Source organism: Fundulus heteroclitus, chromosome 17, assembly GCF_011125445.2.
Source record: "Fundulus heteroclitus isolate FHET01 chromosome 17, MU-UCD_Fhet_4.1, whole genome shotgun sequence".
In the NCBI taxonomy this organism is placed as follows: Eukaryota; Metazoa; Chordata; class Actinopteri; order Cyprinodontiformes; family Fundulidae; genus Fundulus; species Fundulus heteroclitus.
This window is the reverse complement of record NC_046377.1, coordinates 7,458,291-7,480,115: the sequence shown is the minus strand read 5'-3', so window position 1 is coordinate 7,480,115 and position 21,825 is coordinate 7,458,291. Positions and strand designations below refer to the sequence as shown.

The following is a 21,825-nucleotide window of genomic DNA, read 5'->3' as shown; positions in this document are numbered from 1 at the left end:
CATAAATAGGAATTTAGACCGGGCTGACCAGGATTAAAACCCAGCAGCAGGCAAGACTTATGGTTATGTAGAGTTCATTAACACCAGTCAGGTCTGGTCTGCAATAAGCTCCAAAATAGCTACTTTCTAAAAAATAGTGTATGCAATTTATAAAACCCAGGTTTGAGCATTTATCATTTTCTAGATGCATCCCATCATGCGCTGTTAGTCTGTATAAGCAAAATCCTGTTTCTAAGAAAAGAAATGTAACTGTGACGTTTTCCTTGAGAGGATTCGTCCCCGGCTACCCCCCCGCCACCATTGTGCCGCCTGCTCCGAGTGCGACACAGTAACCGCTTCAAAGTCTGTAGAGAACATTCTGCTGCTTTTTCATCTTTTTTTAGGCTGCTAAAATTTTCCCTCCATGTGCAGACACTGGCAAATGACAGCGTACTAGAGCAAAGACTACAAAGAGCCAGACTCAGTTTGCTGTCTCTTTCTCTCTGTCTGCTCCAACTTGGCTCTCACTGAAGACTCTTGTATAGGATTTACAGCTTGTTACATTTTTCTGAGCAGTTTCCGGTAACCATAATGTCGCTAAAACAACTTTTAAATCCGTTCACTTGTTCAGCAATCGGCCTTGGTCTTGTCGTCATCTCCCCGAAGGCCTGGGTTGTTCCATATGAGTCTAATTTGATATTTGATAGTTTTTTTTGCACAAAGTATCAGACTAGCTTCAAAAACAAAATCTGCTGAATGATCGCAGAACAGCAACAGTGAACCTAAACCTTTGCTGCTTGCCTGTAATCGGCTGTAGTAGTTTAGACTTGTCTTAGTTTATTATGGAAGGCATAGTGCTATAAGTAGTAAGTGTAGCAGAGCCAAGTTGCTGTCAGATTAGTGCAGTGAAACGTTCCCTGCAGTTTTGCCTGACTTTAACAGAACGGCTTCGTAACACATCTCTGCAAGCGTGTCGGTACGGTGCACAAGTATTCACCGGTGTCTTATGTGACCAATTAAAAAGGAGCGTACTGAAAGGAAGTGGAAAGAAAATGACACCCGATTTCAAAACTTTCAACACATAAACATCTGAAGACCAAAAGCCAATAGCAGACAGGGGTCAGGTCAGGGAGAAAGCTGTGGAGAAGCTTAAAGCCAGTTTGGGCTATGAACTGAAAACCCAAACCACTGTTCATTCATTCAGCAAACGTACTAAAACACGGCCATCAAACTTATCTGATAGACCAGGTAATCCTAAAAGCCCATATTAACTCTGGAGGAGTTCAAGTGAACCTTATGTCAGGCGGGTGAATGTGTTGACTGAGCGACCCTTAAGCCACAGGTAGGTTCACCTTCGCTCGCCTGTTCCCCCAATAGGACCTGGAAGTGAAGACCTTTATACCTTTGCGTGGCAGGGTATACCGATAAATAATAAATGTTGCTGCAAATCAAATCTGCCAAAATTCAACAACAGGGGGCAGAAAAAGAATCTATTAAGAAAATGTATTCGGAGTAGTCAACAGCAACGTCTGAGCCCATCAGTGGTGCTCTTAGCCTGTGTGAGAGTTTGAAATAAGTATTGCCACTGTGCTTACATTCAAACATGCACGGGCTTGTTTTTAAAAGCTGCGTTTCAATCACAACGTTCTGTTCAACAGCGCTAGTAGAAACATACCAGTGCACCCCTTCCATTACTTCTAGTTTTAAAGCTTTTGGGGGCTAATGTGGCTAATAATAACACAGGTTATAAAGGAGCCAGACTGATGTTGACAGTTAGAAGGAAACAAAGTAAGAACCTTTATTTTAGAATGGTTATTTTTTTTTTTTACCTCAGCAGTAAAATGTATATGTAGCAAATTGACAAAGAAATGGAAGCATGCGGCTGTAAATTATAGATAAACAATTATAATAATTGAAAGGTACATAGTATGTTATACATAGTGTTAATATCTTTTATTGAACTAAATTGTTTTCTTGTGTACAGTTTTGCCAAACGGGGAACGACATTTAAGTTATAGGTTTCTCTAAATGATTGCCGTAATTGTACCCTTGTAATTGGTTTTGCTCCAATTAAGAACATTTAAATTGTCATATCATTAATCAAATCTTTTGTTCTTAACTAGAAAGAACTCTGGGAAAATGTTGCAACTGTACTGAAAACTGAATTGAGTATTTTTCTTAGTGCCAGCATCAAGTTTGAAAATGTGGCATCATAACTTTAACAGCTAATGTGGAAAAAGGTGCTATGGTCTGGAGAGAGCAAAATTTAAACTTTTTGGTCCCCCTTCAAAACACTGTGTGATGGAAAACAAGAGTAAACATCACCCTGAGCCAACGATTCAGACTTTAAAACATGGTGGTGGCAGCATCGTGCTGTGGAGATCTTCTTCAGCTGGAAGTAGGTCCGAATTTATGGGAAGATAAAGCATTTGGAGATAAATACAGGGAGATAGTGGAAGCTAGCACTAGCTTACCGGTCTGTTGAGAACTTTGCTGATGCTGCACGTGAGCTAAATGTTGCTCTGAAACATTTGTATCGTACTGTTAGCTTAGCACGTAGCACCGCTGCACTCACGGTCTCATTTTAGTGTCATTTTGACAACTTTCTGAAATGTGCTGATGAAAACTTTCTGGGTTGCAGTTGGTGGCTTGTAATGCTAATTCACCATATTCATCCTCCCAGGTTTGTTCCATATTATTCAGCCGGCTGTGGATGCAGCTGTGCAATTGAATAAATTGCCTTATCAGATTAAAAGTTAGTTTTTAGTCTTGGATTGTGTGAAATAAATTCCTAAATCAATGCAACTTATGGTCTGGTGCGACTCGTATGTTTTTTTCCTCATTATGCCGCATTTTTTGACTGATGCGACTTGTATTCCTGAGTGACTTATAGTCTGAAAAGTACGGTAGTTTATCGGATGACAAAATACAGGCTGAGAGAAACTAACTGGAGTAAATTGCTAACGGGCCATTCACTGAGCTGTTCCATGTGGCATGGATAAAGATGGTTTGGGAATTGTGACTTGACACGTGCCTTTGGTGCGCAGTGCTGAAATTTACTCTGAGAGGAGACAGTTTGCAGTGTTCAGGGACAGAACAAGACGGTGAGGAAGACAGATCCCAGTGGCATAGGAAACGTGGTCCCGATGTGTCTTTATCTTTGGTTTATTTCCAGATATCTTCTTCACTATGTGGAAAGCACTATAATTTTTGGCCATAGTGGATACAGCATCCTAAATATATATGTGAGAAGCAAAGAACAGGATAGAGCTTTACTATCCCAACAGGGAAATTTTGCTCAGTGAGTGTACGCACGACACCGGCCATTTAGATCGGCTTAAAAAACAAAACAATACAAACAAATAATAAAACAGCGCCATCCTCTGCTGCTCATGGCTTCTGTACATGTTATAATTATTAACGATGGTTATCACATTCCTGAAAACACAATTAATACATCACTGATTAAAACATGTTCTCATGAAAGAAACAGGAAAGTTCTATCAGTTCTCATTCATTTAAAAAAAAAAAAAAACGTATTGCTTGAACAAGTGTTTAAGTAATGATTTGCTTTTGTTAGAAAGTTCTGGTCTATATTTTGAAAGGGCTGGGTACCAGAACCGCCTACCTGAGGGTAGCAGAGATGCTTCTGATTCTATGTGAACTGAAATTAAATTATGAAATCAAACGCATCATCTATAGACGTGCAACCAGGCCCTTTAATGACTTCATGATGCCAATACAGAAATGAGTTTGACTCGTCTGGTCTAGACTGTAAGTGACATTCAAAAATTCAGTCAGCATATTTTCTGGTCGGTATAAAATTGTACAAAATGTGACCATTAAAGAAATTTATTTGTGTGTCTATTAGGGCTGTACTTAAAACATATTGTAAGTACAGCCCTGGGCATTTTATGCTGTTGCTTAAATACCTATGTTTAAATAAAGAACTCTGAATTTAAACAAACCCTTTTTCAAACATATTTTTACCAAAACTATAAGTCATTAAAAATAAAGACACATGCTCTCTGAACTCTCTGAAGCTTGGTTAAGGACCTTACCTGGATCTGCGTTTGTAATTGTTTGGGAAGATGTAATAACTGTATTATTAACATACATGATAAGCTAGAATGCAAAAGGAATGAAAAATGTCTTCCATATTATCCAAACTAACTCACAATTTTCCTCAGTATGTTTTTTTTTTTTTTTGCTTTTGTTATGCCACCACATCGGCATCAGTAACTCAACAAGCTTTCCACAAAAGTTGCTACAAAGCATCCTCTGCATTTCATGGCTAACATCAAATAAAAGCATCTTTTTCAGAAAGCATTAACTGTCCCTTTTTCTGAATGAGTTCTGTGCATTTGTCCTGCTTCAGTCTGTTATCTACAAACACCCTGAGATACTTGTACTCATAAACGGTCTGTATTGGCTTCCCTTTGATAGCTGTCAGACTGGAGGTTGGGACAATCTGATTTCCTCTAAAAATTGACCTACATCGCTTTCGTCTTTAAAGTATTTAACAGCAGGAGGAACTTATCACACCAATTAAGATACTCATTCAACACGTTCCATGCTCCCACTCCTTATTCTGAAGAAGGCTCACCAGGGCTCTGTAATCAGCAGATGTAATTAGCTACCTGCCTGGACGAGCACTGGTACAGCCGTTTGTATACAGAATAAATAACAGGGGGGATAACACACAGCCTTGGGGTCAGCCTTACAAAACCCTCTACAGGATTGATTAGCACATTACATGGGGTCTAGCTAATAAGGCATTTGGTGATTCTGATCATCAAGGGCCGTGTTCTGAGCACATGTTAGATGTTTTCTTGCTCCACCAAGCCTCAGTGAAATAACAGTTCTCTCTTCTGCGTGTTACTGTATCCTGCAGTCGCCTGCAAACAACAAACACCTTCAAATCAAGTGTTTTGGAGTAAGAAAACCACTAAAACTTACATAGCACCTGTCCTTAAAGAGAATACTGCCCCTTCTTCTCAAGAAGCATTTGTTTTGAGAAATGTATTGTTTTGTTGGCTAGCAGACTATCGTGGATCCATCTGTCTGATTACCCCGTATGTTCCTAACAGAGCACTGCAGGTCTGCTGGTGGTTCCTAGAGTCTCTAAAAGTAGAATGGGAGGCAGATCCTTTAGCTATCAGGCTCCTCTCCTGTGGAACCAACTCCCAGTTTTGGTCCGTGAGGCAGACACCCTGTCTACTTTTAAGACTAATCTTAAAACTTTCCTTTTTGACAAAGCTTATAGTTAGTGTGGCTTATGATACCCTGAGCTATCTCTATAGTTATGCTGCTATAGGCTTAGGCTACTGGAGGACATCAGGGTCTATTTGTCTCACTCTGCTGAGTTCTCCTACTGTTCTCCAATTTGCATTGCTTATTGTCATTTCAGCTTTTAACTTTATGTTCTCTGTTTATTTTTTTCTTCATAGTAGATACACCTGGTCTGACGTTCTGTTAACTGTGACATCATCCAGAGAAGACAGATCACCCGCTACTACCATCTAATGTAGAACAGATTACTGGATCAATGTGTGCTTCTGTGCTTTTTTTGTCTCTCTTGTGTCTCTACTCTGTCTTCTTCGTCTGAGGCAGATGACCGTTCACACTGAGCCTGGTTCTGCTGGAGGTTTTCCTTCCTGTTAAAGGGAAGTTTTCCTCCCCACTGTCACCTCATACATGCTCAGTATGAGGGATTGCTGCAAAGCTATCAACAATGCAGACGACTCTCCCTGTGGCTCTACGCTCGTTCTGGAGGAGTGAATGCTGCTTGTTAAGACTCAATGCAATCTGCTGGGTTTCCTTAGATAGAAAACTTTTGGACCAATCTGTCTGGATGATTTGCCTGAATCTGACTTTGTAAAGTTCCTGGAGATGACTTGTTGTGAATTGGCGCTAGGTAAATAAAATTGAATTAAACTGAATAATCTTTTGAGGGTAATGAAGAAGTTAGTTAAATGTCTGAAACAGTAAGTCACAGCTCAGTTCACATTCAGACAAGCAGTAAAAGCCCCCAGAACAGCTTGGCTATGACCGCCGACAGAGGTGGCTTAGGACACTGAATCATCCTAGTATATATAAAAAAAAACAAAAAAAAAACAGCATTGTTATTGTCAAGCACTGCTGCTAATTTAAGACATGCAAACAACTATCACACATGTTCTCCTTTCACACAACTTTCCATTAATATGCCTGATTAATCATACTGACATTTATTTTGCCTTTGTAGTTGTATAATAAAGCTCAAGTTACTATAAGTGTTGCGAACAACTACACCAAACTTCCCACCAAGGTGAACCAGAAGTCTGTTACTGTATGAAAAATAGGGCTTCACAGTAAAAGATAATCAAGTAATTTGTGATTTTGTTGAATATTGTGATCTGTCCTCTATCCTCCCTTTCTCCTCCCCTTCTATAGTGAATCCAACTCTCACTGTGGCCTTCAGACGCTATTATCCTACTGTCATGAGCCTCCATCCAACAGGCTGCATATATTGCTAACATACAACGTGTGAATCTGTGACACTTTACAGATTCACACAACGTCGCGTCACTCACTGATGCTTTGACTACAATAGATGTTTGAAATACCGTGCAGCTCCACTCCATCAGTAAACAACATGGTTTGATATTTCAGTGGTTCAATCACTAAACCCGATATGGAAGGCTGCTAGAGAGACAAAGTGATTCCAGTTCTGTATAAGACGATAACCAACAACCTCAATAAAAGCCTCTATGACCCCGGGTGGCTGAAAGCTTTAATTATGACGGCCTGGTTTGTCTCCGTCTCTCTTTAAAAGCTACTGACCACCTCCCCACCCTATTTACATTTTTCCTCATTAACACATTCTCTTACAACCTTATAAAATGTCTTCCTCTTCTACTGTTAAATAGTGACGTTATACTCATACAGACAGGTTAGGTTAAATAAGTAAACACAGCCTTGAGAACGTTGCTGGTACACCTGTGGGACAACGACGGATTTTCTGTTCCACTTCTTGCTCGTTTTGACAAAAGGTCATGTTAAATTGTTTAGCCGCCACCTGTTGAACGTGTCTGCAGAACGTACGACAATGGAACATTAATGAAGGACGGGGTAGTATTTCGCAGGGCAATGCATGTCGTTACCATTGCGCACGCACTCGTGGTGGCAGACCGCCTCGTGTTTTCTGAGGTGACTCACGAGTGATCCGGCGCGGGAGGCAAGGACGGTGACGCGCGCTCTCCTTTGTTTTAGAGACATGGAGGAACTCCAAGCCAAGGGCAGTAACGCTACGTTCTTCACAAGACGCGTTTTGAGCAGCTATGACAATCCAAACCATTTAAAATCGACAATCGAGGCTTCCTGTCGGACCAAACGACTTCTGCTTTGCTTTGATGTCCGACAAATAGTGCCCGTCCTCTTTATCTCACCATAGTGACATCACTTAAATAAAATCCTTTGCCAGGCCTGAGGGCATGCCCACTGAAAGCTGCCGACTATCCCTGGACTTTGCAATAACAGCTCAATCAATCAGTGGCCCTGTGCCATTGCACTGATGAAAGCAGAAACTTGCAGCAAGGCATTGCACGCAGCAAAACCAGGGTGGAGATTCCCATTTTTGAACGACTGAATACATAAACAAACAGGCTGGAGCAGTTAGGAGGGTCATGGAGGGGACAACTTCAGGAACTCAGGTAGCTTTTCTCTCCCCAGCAACAAATAAAACAAAAGTGGGTAGAAATCTATCCAGTAACGTCTCTGCTAGGGAGGAGATACTCTTTGTAAAGAGACCCAACTAAAGGAGGAACTTTGAGGTAGCGGGATGCCTACCGCGTCCCACTAGCTGAATATCCCCAGTGTTTTAGATCTCTTAAAAAATGGTTTTGTGAGAGGCAGCAGTTCCGCGTTGTTGTCTGAAAACAACCTTTAAGCTCTCGCTGAATACCACCGTGTTTGGTGTGAAATATGTCCTTAAAATCCTACAGCCTAGGGGGAAATATTAGACTAAAGGAAGCGAAGACTTTCACTTCAGCGCTTCTCAGACATGGAGACTAGGAAAAAGATGCGCTCTCTTAAAAAAGCCGTTAAGAGATTTGATCCATTATAATCAAGATTTTCTTTTTGCATATTTCTGAAATATAGATTAAAGTGATCACAACTGTCCCACATGGTTGAATATTCCCAGATTTTGAGAGGGAATGGATCAGCAGCCCTGAGGGGAACTGCAACACATCGCACTGATAGATTATTAAAAACTTCCTCTGGAGTTAGAGGAGACTTTAACTCAATTTCAAAAACCTGGAGACAGGATCATGGCGGTTCATTTATTCACTCCACCTAAACGCTTCCACCGTTTGGAGTAGCGTTTGTGGCTTTTAAACCACAACCACTATAAAACAATCACAGATTAGTGGCGTGTTAGTCTGATTTCACACTTTTTTATTGCACACTGGGACTCTACTGTTGTCGTGGGAGGAGATCTGAGTCTGCAGACCACAGCGGCTCTCCCGCTGGCGAACGTGTCATTCAGCGTCAGGGGATGACATGTTATGCTGACGTGCAAATGGACACCTACAATTTGACAAGAGGTAACCACATCCCTGGTAAAACCAAACTCTTCACTCACACAGGAGTTGTTGTTTTGTTTTTTTATTATTATTATTATTTATTTATTTATAGATCGATAGATAGTAGTAATGTTAGCCATTTTTATTGGCTGTGTAAATGTGGTGCATCTTTCACATTAATCCAAGTAGACTTCTGATTGGTGGATCAGTACCTCCTGACGGCTCCTCTGCCTGCAGTGCAAACCCCAGGATGGTTTGGGCTCAGACAGGCCAGCTTCACCTTTAGTTGCATCTATTTTTGTGTGACGTTGTGTAGCTCCATTTTCCATTCAAACACTGAACACCAACTCGGCGTCATTTTGCTTTCTTGAAACATTTATCACCATCAATTTCCATCCAGTTTCACATCTGAAGCAAGAAATTGTCAAGGCCATCACAAAGAGACCCGGAATATAAATTAGAAATGTTTTCAGTAGCTTTAGTTTTTTTTGCTTTTGTGTTGCTGTGCTCAGTTTAAGTCACTAGAGTATATATATATATATATATATATATATATATATATATATATATATATATATATATATATATATATATATATATATATATATATATATATATATAATTAAAATGATTATTAGCTATTATTTATTTTTCTTACCTTTAAATGAAGTGTTGCTAAATGTTTTGCTTCTACAAAAAGAAACTTAACTCCTGAGAAATATGCAGAAATAAGCTGATTGTTTTTTGTGATAGAGATAGCTCAATGGAAAGGTAAGAATTAATTCATTAGACTTTCTAAAAGAAGAAATGTAGACACTTTACAAAAAGACAAATAACACCATCCCAACTGTGTAGTCAAAGAGGGGTGTACGAGCAAGGTGGCCTACAAACCTGACTCGGTTACGCCGGTTCTGTCAGATTTAATGGGCCCAATTAACAGCTCGTTATTGCGAGAAGGTTGTGGGAGGGTACCCAACAAGGTTTGACCCAGTTGTCACATGGTTTAAAAGGAATTCAAACAAATACTAAAGAAAATGCACGGAAACTTCAGACCTTGAGGAACGTTTTTTAAAAATGATCTCACCTCTAATTCTGGATTTTAGCAAAGAAAAAATATTTTAGTAAACCTAACGGACCCAAAACATAAGTGTGGAGCGATTTAATGTAAGAAGGAGAGTGGGAAAAAAGATGTTTCTTTAAATAGAGTGTATGTAAATAAATGCCTGATTTTAACTGTGTCCTCTAAGTCCTGATTGGTTTATGAACATTAGTCCACAACAAACAACTTTACATTATTCCACTTATTTTATGTTTCAGCTGCTTTGTGTTTTTATTTTATCATTTGATTATATTCCGCATTCATTTTACAAAGCCAAAAAAAAAAAACATCGTCTAGTTCTGCTTAATGCCATTTAGCACACAGTGAAAGGAGAATAAATTAATTAGAAATAAATCTCTCCAGGACCATTCTCTTTCAAGCAGAGCAGCCACATGTCACTGTAAGCCTATAAACCATTAAGCGCTAGCAGGAGCACCAGCTTAGTGCATGACATAACATTACTTTCAGGGAAGGAAGAGCTTTCTGGGCTGCACTTCTGTGGACTCATTCAGAAATATCAGCCCTCCTGCAGCCGTCAGCCTTATCTCTCTGGAGAGCCCCCGCTTTAATTCAGCGGACGACCCTTTCGTATTGGAGCCGATCTGCATGCGTTTCTGCCACAATAAGCGCAAGCCGCGGTCATGATATAGCGCGAGCCGGCGTCAGCAAAGCTCTTTGAGGAAATATCGCCGTGGTTAGGAATGGCGCTCATCAGCAGCTCAGGAAAAGCTTACATCTGTCCTCACCTACAACAGAAAGATGGCCTTTTAATCCCCTCGTGTGGTGACATGATAAAGGCCGGGATTAAAACGCTAGCCAGTCACTCGCCCGGTCAACGCCGCCTGCTCGCATACTTGCATCATCAGCCCCGGCAGCGCACGTAGCCATTACAGCACGGAGCAGAACTCAGCAGATTATGAAGGCCGGGCTGGGCTTGTCTGCGTCCGCAGCCTGCTGCTGCGACTATAAATACAATGTGGGGAACCTTCTGTCCCGGTGGACGTCCACAACGGTGTATTTAAATGTAAGAAAAACTGCCAAACTGGACACATTTCCACCCCGATGGATTTGCTGACTATTAATCACCGCTCCAGAACCCCCAATGCGCCGTATTCACTGGAGCTGAGCATTCAAAAACTCCCCCGATATAATTGGGTTGATCCCTGATGTCCGTTTTAGCTTTTTCATTGCAATAATCTGCTTGTATCAAAGTGAACCACTCAGGCTACGTAATAAATCTTCACAATCAGAGGAAAAAATGTTGTGAGATTGCAAGAAACATTAGACATTAACAAACCCCCATACACTTGGACAAAATCCTTAAATGTTTTCTAATAGGTTCTTTTAAGACTTTTCTTGTTTTGTGACGCATTTGGAAAAAAGAAAAAAAAAAAAGAAACAAAAAAACAACTACAAAGTCCACCATGCAAAATGTAAACTTGATTTCCTGAATAATCCATGTTGCTGACCTGTAGATATGGCTTCTGAACGCTCCCCAAACGTGATAAATCTCATCTACTGTTCAAATTGATCAGTTTCCAGTAACTTCCAAGAAGCAATCCGTGACTTTCTCATTCCCTAAGGTACAAACCGGACATGACACAAAGCTTGTTTTTTATTCTTGGCCTTTCTGATAAAGCTCATCCTCTGTTACTTCACAACCAGATTAGCTTGTTTTTTGCATTACTAAAACACGTAACTGCGTCTTTGCCACTGTCACGCCCAAATGTCCCCATTGTGGAACGATTAAGTCTTCCCTTTCTTTTTAAACAGCATTTATTTCATCACCGCACAGGGAGGATGGTAAGGGAGGTGAAAAAAGCCCAAAAGCTCACTGTTGGTGACCTGCAGCAAAAGAACCGCGTTTTTATAAACACCATTAGACGTAGATGCTGTCTACATGCTAACCAGTTGTTTGGTAGACATTAAAAAAAAAAAAAAAAAAAAAAGCCTTTTCTGTCCGCAAACACCACAAACTTCAACTAGAATCAAAAACCACGCAGGGATTAGGTTTGAAACGAAGGGTGGAAAAGCATTTCGACCGCACCGTTGAGTACGGTGGAGGTTCTGTGATGCTGAGGCCTATTCCACCAAGCATTGATAGCAGGACTGTGTGCTACCGGCGATTCTGGTCATTTATCTTACACGTCCTTAAAAAGGGTTGCCAATAACAGCGGCTACCATACAGATCCCTACATTAATAACCTAAATCTGACCACCGTCGTCATCTGTTAACAAGAACTGCCGGGTCTTAACTTTATTACGTCAGAGCTGCAGATCTGACCTTAACAGTGGCATGAACTTAAAAACACGGGTATGCTGGGCAAAGCAACAGCTGAGGCGGACCACCAACAGCTGAAGTATCAGGTTAAAGCCGAAGAGCTCCTTTACAGACAACACAAATGTAACAGGCCGTCAGGTTCACGTTGCAACTAACGGAACCTGTTTGCCGTCTCTTGAGGGCAGAAACCTCGTCGCTGAAGCACGATTGTGACGGCGGAAGAAAAACGGCGCAAGCTTTTCCATGCTTGCAGAAACGACTGAATAAACCTACTTAAATCAACGAATGCCTTAAAAAAAAAAATTAACGAAAGCTACTTCTGTTTTATTGCAAAAAAAATAAATAAACTTGGCAGTAGCAGAAAACAACATACGCCATTAAACACGGCGGTTGTAGCTTCACACTGTGGGTACGCTCCTATTAAGTGAAGGCAAGGAAGCTGGTTAGGGTTGTAGGGAAGATAGGTGGGGATAAGAATTTAGAAAAAACGTCTACTAGCTCAAAACAACATGGGTCAGCTTGATAGATATATATAGATATAGATATATATATATATAGATATATATATATATATAGATAGATATATATAGATATAGATATATAGATATATAGATATATAGATATATATATATATATATATATATATATATATACACACACATGTTGTCTTATGGATGTTTTGATTTTTTTTTTTAGTGCCTCTTGATGTTAATTTTATGGATGCTTTGTACCTGATCCAAAGCATGATGCTGCCACCAAAGTGCGCTACCCGCGGGGATTTTGATTTGTTCCGGGTCGCCCTGAACGCACCACAGAACAAACCATCCTCGCGGTAAAACACAGTGGAGGCAGCATCATGCTGTGTGGCGATACTTTTTCTACTTTTGAAAGTAAAAAAATACAAATAAAATAAATTCAGACTGCTCCTTTTATTATTTTTATAGTTCAAATAATTTTGCCGTCCGTGATACTAGCGCCTCGTGCCGAAATACCCGAGCTGTTCTTTTTAGAAAGCACATTCAATCTCAGCAAAACTTTAACAGTTAAAACTTTCAAGATGAATTTCAGCCCCATTTATTTTTTTAACGGCTTACTTTCAACGTATAATTTAACGCGTTTAGTTTCGGCCTCAATAATAACACAGCTGAATTTTTTTTTAGGGGGGAAGCCGTAATTAAAAAGCGTCAACGGTCACAGCTGAATCGGCTCCGGGACCAGCTAGCCTGTTAGCATCGTGACACAATGCCAGCTCCACCAGTCAGCTTCTCATTGCATCGTTTTTTTTGCCGCAGCTCCCAGCGAGAAAAGTCTCCTTATCCCTCACCTTTTTCATCCGCGGAGCCTCGGCGACCGTCCCGTCACGGTTCACGAACGCTTCCCCGCCGTTCTGCTGTGGGTCCGTGTGCTTCATAGCGGACGCCTGTGGCATCTTGGCGGCGCTCGGGGTGAGCAAGCCCCGGCTGCCTTCCCCGGCTTTCGCGGAGGGCTCCGCGGTGGGAGACGTAGCGGCTGAGGCGGAGGAACCGGCCTCCTTCTGCGGCTCGTTTCTGGCCAGGGTCTTGTCCTCCGAGGTCGGCGTCACCGGGGACTCAGCCGGCAGGGCGGCTTTGCCGGCGGAGACGTCTTTGAGTTCGACCTCTGCCATTTTCGCTGCCACAACCTGGACTGACATCGCCGCAGTTTCTCAAAGTCCTTTTTCCAGCGCTGATAGCGAGGCGAGCGGATGTGAATGGAGGAGCAGCGGCACCCAAATGCATGATGGGACTTGTGGTTTTACCACCAAAGCCCCACACACTCAGCCCTGACATTTTTTGACAGCAATGACAACTTTTTTTTTTAAAAAAAGCTACAAAACCTTATATAACATAAAATAAACAAATGTTGCCCCACAGTGTGTTTGTAGAGCAAGCAAGTGGTACTACATTACACTTAGCCTACATTTCCCAAAAGGAATAGCAACGTTTGTGGATACATTGCAGGATATGTCACAAAAATATCAAAAATTCACTGGTTGCTATTGCTCGCTTTTAGAATAAACATTCATACATTATTCAGCCTAAGCTTGCAGTAAACTCGCATGTCATGACATTTAAAAGTAAATATCCCACAGATTAACGTGAGCAACCCCATAAATTGCCTAGAAGTCTCTTCCAGCTGATTAAGTCAAGTTACTGGATGGCAGGGCATCGCAGAGCTCTGTGGTGGCACATCATTAGTAGACTGGTACAGCAAAAAGGTCAAATCACAAGACGGAGGTATACTGCCACCATGCGGATTAGTTTGGTATGACAAATGAATACACGTAAGGAAAAGAGCGAGCTAATCTTTCTATTATGGCGACTTAATCTACACATCTCATGCGAAATGTTTGAGCAAAAGACTTTGAGCCGCATCCAGTGATGCAAAAGGTGAAATAAGTGGATCGATTGAGTGGTTCCTTGTTTAAAAACACATCAACAAAGCCACTTATCAGTTCTCCAAAGCACTTTATTTTCTATTACCTGCAGATTTATCCCTTTAATACACATGTAAACAAAGGAGCTACAGCGCATTTCACATTTTTGATGATGCCACGCTGCATTTTCTCCAAATCCATGGTTTTAGGTCGATTCCAGTAGGTGTCAAAGAGTCCACAGACATTTATTTCTACAAAACGATGAGCAAACCAGTGACAATTTGCAGATGCTTACAAGAAAGAAAGAAAAAAATATTTACATTCAGATAAATGGGTCTGAGCCCTTTTTTGCTATCATTCAGATAAATTTGAGGTATATAATTTACAAGGCTGCCATGCTGATACATTCTCAAATAGCAATCAGGAAGAAAAACTCTTTAAAAAATCTTCGCTGTATCTTAAGGACTCAATGATGTAACAGAAACGTGCTCTGAAATTGTCAGTGTTTTTCCAGCTGGAGAAATGTCCATTAATGTGCGCGCCTTTCTCTTTTCAAAGGAAACATCTGTTTGTGGTGTGACCCTGAAAGCGGAGCTGTTAAGCCCATCCTTGCGTCACAGAAGCAAAATAAAAAATAAAACAAACATCATATGCAGCCGCTCGTTGCTCTTAAAACATGATGCATCAGTTTTCAAATATCCAGAGGATGTTCACACCAGAAAGGCCTAGATTTACCCTCCTGAAAATAAAAAAAGGAAAAATATTCAATTATTCAAGATGCAGTAAAAATATTCAGATATTTTTGATCAGTGAATTTGTGAATACATTTAAAGGGGGAAACAATTCAATGTTGTCCAATTATTTGCCTCAATAATTAACAATAAATGTCCCAAGAGGAGCTCACCCCAGCATCCCCGACTCCTTGGTCTTAATGACATAGAGGAACATGAGGATTGTGTGGAACAGGTTGTTCCTTCCCTGTAATAGAAATCAAGAAGGGCTCATCTCACAGTGATCATATGTTCTTAGTTATTAACAGATTATGTGTTGATCCTGTGCCTGGAAAAAAAAAAAAAAAAAGATCTTGTTTTGCCTCACTAAACCACACACTAGTTCTTTCATTGGGGGTTTATGTGATAGACCAACTCAAAAGTAGTGCATCAGTGTGAAGAGGGAGAGAAATTAGACAAATCTGACAGGAAAATCACTTAAAAAGTCACTTAATTAGGATATAATCCCCCAACAGTGTTCAATTAGAGTGAACTACACGCAAAAGGTATCGGTCACAGAAAAATAATACACATCAAATCTAAAAATGGAAGTGGCGACGCCCTGTTCTGGGGATCCCTATTGTCAGTGAGGACACAAAAGCTGAGCAGAGGTGATGTGAAGATGGATGTAAACACAGGATCATAATGGGAGACTTCTTTTTATTTTGTTTTCAGTCACCTTAGGAAGACTGTAGATGTGTCCTTGGTATATAAGCTGGTAGTGAGGGGGCGTGGTGCTGCTTTGGTGGATGCAGAAGAGGTTCTCTTTGGTAACGTCTACAAGAGTGAACAAAAACAGGCAAACGGTATAGAAACGAAAGCAGGGATGCTTGATTTTTATTTCTTTTCTTTTTTAATAGTTTTCTGTCCCTCCCAGTTAATAGACGAGCTCTCACCAGGCTTGTCGGGAATGTGGCTGAAGTGCTGGGAAGTAAAAGTCTTCCCATCTGGGTACTTCGGATGAGGGGGCAGCCTGGAGTCCAAATATGTGCAAAACACGTGCATGAGGATCTGAGAGGAAGAGATTGAGATGAAAAGTGTAACCTGAGGGGGGTGAGGGGAGGCATTTTATTAATGCAAAACAAAGAGCCCACACAGATGCACACATCAAGAGGAAGTGCAAACATTCAAAGAAGGCGAGAGGAGTTCAGGAGGACCAGAGAGCTCTAAAGACCTACTAAACAGAAAGCTGATTTGGGGGCTATGCTTACAGAACCATCCCTTCCAATCGTGACATTTCTGTAAATCACTCGCAGATCTTTGCACGCAGACTCACAGCACAGTCGGTGGGGAGGTCCGTGTCCCACTTCCTGTTCTTCAGATCGCCGCCGCCGTTCCAGCGGAAGGAGCTCATGCAGCCGCTGTGAGACAGCTCTGGAACAATAAACGGCACATAAACGGGGGAGGTTTCCATTTAAATCAAGAAATCAAGAACCCGCGAGCTGGACGGTAGAAGCCACCTCTTATGCGCTCCACTAGATATTCCTGGTTGGGCGTGGTGTCCAGGTACTGGACAATGGAGGTCAGCGTGGGGATTAGTGAGGCTTTCATCACCGCTGCCTGTTTTAGACTGCTGATGCTAGCCTCTGGGGGAGAAAAGGAGGAAAAGTCGGCAACGTGTTTGTTGCAGTAGTTCCACACGTATTTAGCATTTCCCGCTGGTCTGACCTCCTATCTGGAGCTCCGGACAGCCCATCCTCCTAAGCTGGCTGTTCACGGAGTCGATTTCTTTGACCAGAGGGACCATGATGGTGTCACTGATCCACTGCAGACACAAAAGTTGTTGTTTTTTTTTTTTGTCCAAGTCTATGCCTGATTTTTAAAGCAAAGCACTCAGAGGATATGGAACGTGCACAGATTGAAGAACACCGGTACTCACATTTCTAAGCTTGGCTGTCCAGCTGTCGATGCGGTCCACGACGGCCCGGCTGGTGGTGATTCTGGCCCACACCTAAACATTTTACAAACCGCTGATCAAATTTATTTTACAAAAAAAAAAAAGTGTCTATATTTGATAGACTGCAAAAGTATCTACATCCCGATCATACAACGTAGCTCAATGTAAGAAGCTAACAAAGAGTAGCGCATAATTAGAAAAGAAAGGATACATAGTTTATTTACAAATTAACATCTGAAAAGTGTGGCATGCATGCATATTTATGCCCCTTTAATCCGATACCCCTAAATAAAATCCAATGCTACAAACTGCATTTAGAAGCCACCCTACACGTGAATGTTGCTGCCCTGTGTTTGTTTTATTTAATCACGATAGAAACACAGCTTTTCTGTACAATAGTGAACCAAGGCGGTGGCAGTAGAATCATGTCAATATATTGAGATTTAAAAAAAATATGGAGAATTTTAAAAAAGAGACATAAGCACAGACTACAGGGTTTCACCCACCGTATTATAGGGCTGATGGGCCACCAGGTTTATGTTATGTTAAGATTAAACTATTACGTACTCCAGTAGGTTATTTTTTACCAGTTTATCATATTTATCTACAGCTATTTGTTACAAATGTGCCTGTGAGACATTTAGCGATCAAGCTTTGATTCAGAGACGCCTTTTCATGATTACTTCATGAAAAGAAAAACATATCGAGATAAAATATCGTATATCGGCACACGGCCTAAAAATATTAAGATATTGTTTCTGGTACATATCGCCCAGCCCTAGTGGGGATTGCTTTCCTTCAGGAGAGAAAAGTGAGCCGGTAAGACAAAGACCTTAAACACGCTCCGAGCTACATTGGAACGGTTTAGAGGCGTCCAGGTTCATGCGTTAAAATAACCCGGCCACAACTTAGACCTAAACCCAATTGAGGATACGTGGTTCAACTTAAATATGGTTCAAAGACTCTTTCCAATCAATCCTGAGCCACATTGCAAAGCTAAGACTTTCAGTCCAGAGATGTGTGACGCTAATACAAAGATACCACAAAATATTCACTCCTGGCTGGCTGAATGCAAATATGAGTTTAAATTATACACAGGTGGACTCCTTTTACCACTCTGGTGTCTTCTAAACACAACAAGACATTACTGGTCTAGCACAAAATAATAAAAAAAAAAAAAAAATCACTGAATTGTGAAGCGGGGTATAAACATTTTTTCTATGCTTTGTACAGACCTCTTCTGCAGCATGCTTAGAGCCCAGGTCCGTCTCGTCCTTGTGGGCAGACGGCGCCTGAGAGCGGCATGCTGGCTGGTAGAGGAACTTCCTCAAGCTCTGGGCGTAATCTCCCACAGAACGGTTGTAGTTCCAGAAAGTAGGGCTGTGGCTCGGAGACACGGACTCTGGACTGCCTGCAGATGGAATGAAGCAACCGTCAAGCTGAGTTCAGAGGAAGAAATCTAGCTCAGAAAGTTTAGTACACTGACCGATCAGCTGCTAAAACATCGATTCATGTAGAAATGCATTTTTAGCCGTTTCTGCCTAAGAACTCCTTTCTCACCTAGCTGACTGCGGTGACTCTTCTCCTCCTCAGAACGCAGGAACCTTTCCAGACTTTTCAGATCCTCCATGTAGTCCTCTTTGCTTCCGGGAGAGTTGAACACCGAAGGAGACGTGCGATATCGAGCTCTCAAGCCAGAGCCTTCTGCCGGCCCGATACTGTTCTGGTAGGGAGAGGAGCCTGACGACTGACTGTAGTTCAGCACCTAGGATGTGAACAACATAAATCATGTAACACCGATTTAGATACATTTTGATTTTCTTTGCCGTTGTAAAAAAAAAAAAAAAAAAAAAAAAAATGCACCTTTCCAAAGGCCACTGAGGGGGTAAAAGGTGACCCTGCACTGCTTGGTGGGGATGGACTGCCCAGAGAAGGACTGTAGCCGGCTGTGCAGCTGGGGGAGAACTTGGGGCTGCTTGAGGCTGGTCGAGAGGGACTGAAGCTCAACACGCTCTGGCCCTGAAGTGGAGAGGACTGGTCTGGAGCTGGAGTCTCTTTCTTCTCTGGCTTCTGTGGAGGAGATGCCTGGATATCTGCAAGGGGTAAAACCAAAAAGTCATACTCACATTCTGATTCAAGTATAGAGCCTGGAAAACAACACTTATCAGTCAGAAAGCCAATAAAATCTGATTTTTTTGGACAAAATTACTTGTGTTCCTCAGGCCCAGAAGGTGATGCTGCTGGGGGGTAACGGCGATGGTGGACGGAGACATTGTGTACTTGAAATACTTCCAGAAGTCAAAAAGAGCATTGAGACTGAAGAGAGAGGCTAGTACCAGTTCTGTAAGAACACGGAGAACAAACAGAATAGGAGAAAGTATAAAAAAAAAATGTAGGCATAGGATTGAATTGATTGATTCATTTTTAGCATCTATGTTGTGTGTGAAACAAGATCCACTGGATTAATCCAGGTCTCTGGGTTCAAACACGATTCTCATTTCAAAATACCAGACGTTCTAAATTAAAAGTAAATTTTTAGGAACAAATACCAACGTTCAGCATTTTACACAGGTCAGGTTTTAAATATAGAACCATAAAAAAAACAGAGAATGCAGGGAAGAGCAGACAGTCAGACGGATGCAAGGATCAATAGCTGGACGGATGAACCGAGGGATGGGTGGATGGATAGTAAAACCGGTGAATAAACAGATAAAGCAACAAATGGAAAAATCGAAGGACAGATGAACATATGACTGGATGGATGAACAGAGGAATGCAGTGACAGAGGAAAAGATCAAAGTATGGATAGATAAAAAAAAATACAGATGGATGCATAGGTGGAGGTGGATGGAAGAGGAAGGACAATTAAACAGATGGATGTAAGTGTAAGCGGACAAAAAGGATGGATGGGTAAAAAGAGGGATGGACTGACAGGTGAAAAGTGGACAGAATGATAAATAGATGTGAATAGATGGGCCAATAAATGAACAGAATGATTAGAGCAGACAGCTAAGAGGATGGATGGATGGATGGATGGATATTTCAAAAGGTGGCAAGAGGAATAAACAGTCGTAGGACAGATTAACATAAAGGAGGGATAGATAAATGGATAAATTATAGACATCAACTCGAAATCCAAGATTTTGAAACTATAAAACCAAAGACCCGATTAAGTGGATGAAGATAAGAAAGATGACAGGACGCGCACGTATTATCCAGAACCAGCTAGTGCAAGAGTAGTGGGATCTCACCGATGTACCAGATGGGCCAGTAGGTGATGTTGTAGTACCTGCTCAGCAGCTTGCCTGACCTACAGTGAAATACATAACCATTAATAAACAAGAAGAGCTGCTGTCAGACTTTATAATCTCAGCTGCTCACAACAGACTCAATAACTGTGGACAACAACATGCTAATGGTTGCACAGGGTCTGATTTGATCATGCAGCCTAATTATGTTTACTTAGAACCTTTACCTTCACTGCCTCAGATAATACGGCTAACATGCACAGGCCATAGCTACCCCACAATGCTGCTATACTATCATACACACATTATCTCGTATTGCTCTGTAATTAGGCAGGTGTTCTATCCCCCCCCCCCCCCTGATAACTTGACTAAATTCCTCAACGTGTGTGTACCTCTGTGCCACTGTGCCCCCAGAATTTCCCCATTGTCGGAGATTAACAGGATTTCTCATCTAATCCTATATTGACAGCAATTTCCCAGCTGCAACTGCTTACATTTCAGTGTAGATCATGCCAGCTAGAGACACGTTGAGAACTGCCCAGGCGAGGACGATCTGCCGAGCCTGCTCCTCCCTCCTCATCCTCAGCGCCTTGTCTATCATGCAGGGCATCCCTTCCTTCGGCGGGGTCAGCATTGCTCTGTCACTCAGATCAGGCTGGAAAAATTAAGTAAAAAAAAAAAAAATTAAAACAAAAGAAGTCAAAAATGAATTTAAATTAATAGTGTATTAACTTTGAAGCTTTTTTTTAAATGAGCAAAGTTAAAGTAGTTTGACCAAAAATATTGTTGGGGAACATGGACGGCAGCAGAGCTGCTAGCTGGACGGCTAGCTAACACCCAAAACAACGGGAACAATGCACCAGAAGTTTGGCATTGTTTTAAAACTCTGATATATTTCAAAAGGCGTTCGTTTAATAGCCCCAAAGTTAAACAGCAACATGAGAAAAGCGGAATAAAACACGTACCACGCTGAGGTGAATGGAAGCAGCGGCGCTGAATATTTGTATTTCTAAGCGGAAGTCTCGAATTGACTTCCGGTGCAAGCTTTTCAGAATAAGAGTACCCGGCAGAATTACAGCAAATTACTTGAATAATTACAATCAAGCCAAAAGAGAAATACTGTATTTTTAAAGGTCACTTAGTGGACATGGTTTAGTAATTTAGTAATCAGCAAGATGATAAGAGATAGCGTTAATACAGCATATAATTTGGTGAGCCATGCTGGTTCGGGTTGCCAGCGCCTACAGGGAGCGGCAGAGCCCTCGACTTCTCAAAATTATTGTCAAAATTTAAAATTCTGTATTTATTTATATAGAGTGAGATTATTTTTAAATTTGGTTTTAAAACTCTTAAATAATGTAGTAGAAAATAAAATGTAAGTTTTAAATGTAAGAATAGGGAAACATTCATAGTGATAGAGTGGGTACCATTATGTATAGTATGTATATGAAGAGTTTAGTCATCCTTTTATTATGATTAAATATTTCGTGATTAGAGGATTTATTATTGTATATTGTATTATAAATTCAATCTAGATCTGTATGTATAATCAATTATCTTCTTTCCCTCATTAAAATTAAGTGGTATGA

The 21,825-nt window shown here is 41.2% G+C and overlaps 2 protein-coding genes across 5 annotated transcripts in view; both read right to left on the bottom strand.

Annotated features, from left to right (window-relative positions):
- The window catches only part of ahcyl2b (adenosylhomocysteinase like 2b), a 43,188-nt gene extending 29,506 nt beyond the window's left edge, over positions 1–13,682 (bottom strand). For all 4 annotated transcript variants that reach the window (XM_012873543.3, XM_012873545.3, XM_012873544.3 and 1 more), the window contains exon 1: positions 13,251–13,682. In XM_012873543.3, the coding sequence (XP_012728997.1) occupies positions 13,251–13,598 (348 nt within the window). In that variant the 5' untranslated portion in view covers positions 13,599–13,682. The remainder of the gene's footprint in view (positions 1–13,250) is intronic.
- Positions 13,683–14,392: 710 nt separating this feature from the next.
- On the bottom strand, positions 14,393–21,291 carry tmem209 (transmembrane protein 209). Its single transcript, XM_012873563.3, has 15 exons — positions 21,202–21,291; positions 20,731–20,891; positions 20,240–20,298; positions 19,198–19,329; positions 18,852–19,081; positions 18,549–18,753; positions 18,224–18,399; positions 16,971–17,042; positions 16,760–16,856; positions 16,552–16,677; positions 16,368–16,465; positions 15,988–16,102; positions 15,771–15,868; positions 15,226–15,299; positions 14,393–15,060 (listed from the first exon to the last, which is right to left on the bottom strand). The coding sequence occupies exons 2-15, from the start codon at positions 20,868–20,870 to the stop codon at positions 15,006–15,008; spliced, it is 1,677 nt and encodes a 558-aa protein (XP_012729017.1). The 5' UTR covers positions 20,871–20,891; positions 21,202–21,291; the 3' UTR covers positions 14,393–15,005.
- Between the last annotated feature and the right edge of the window lie 534 nt (positions 21,292–21,825).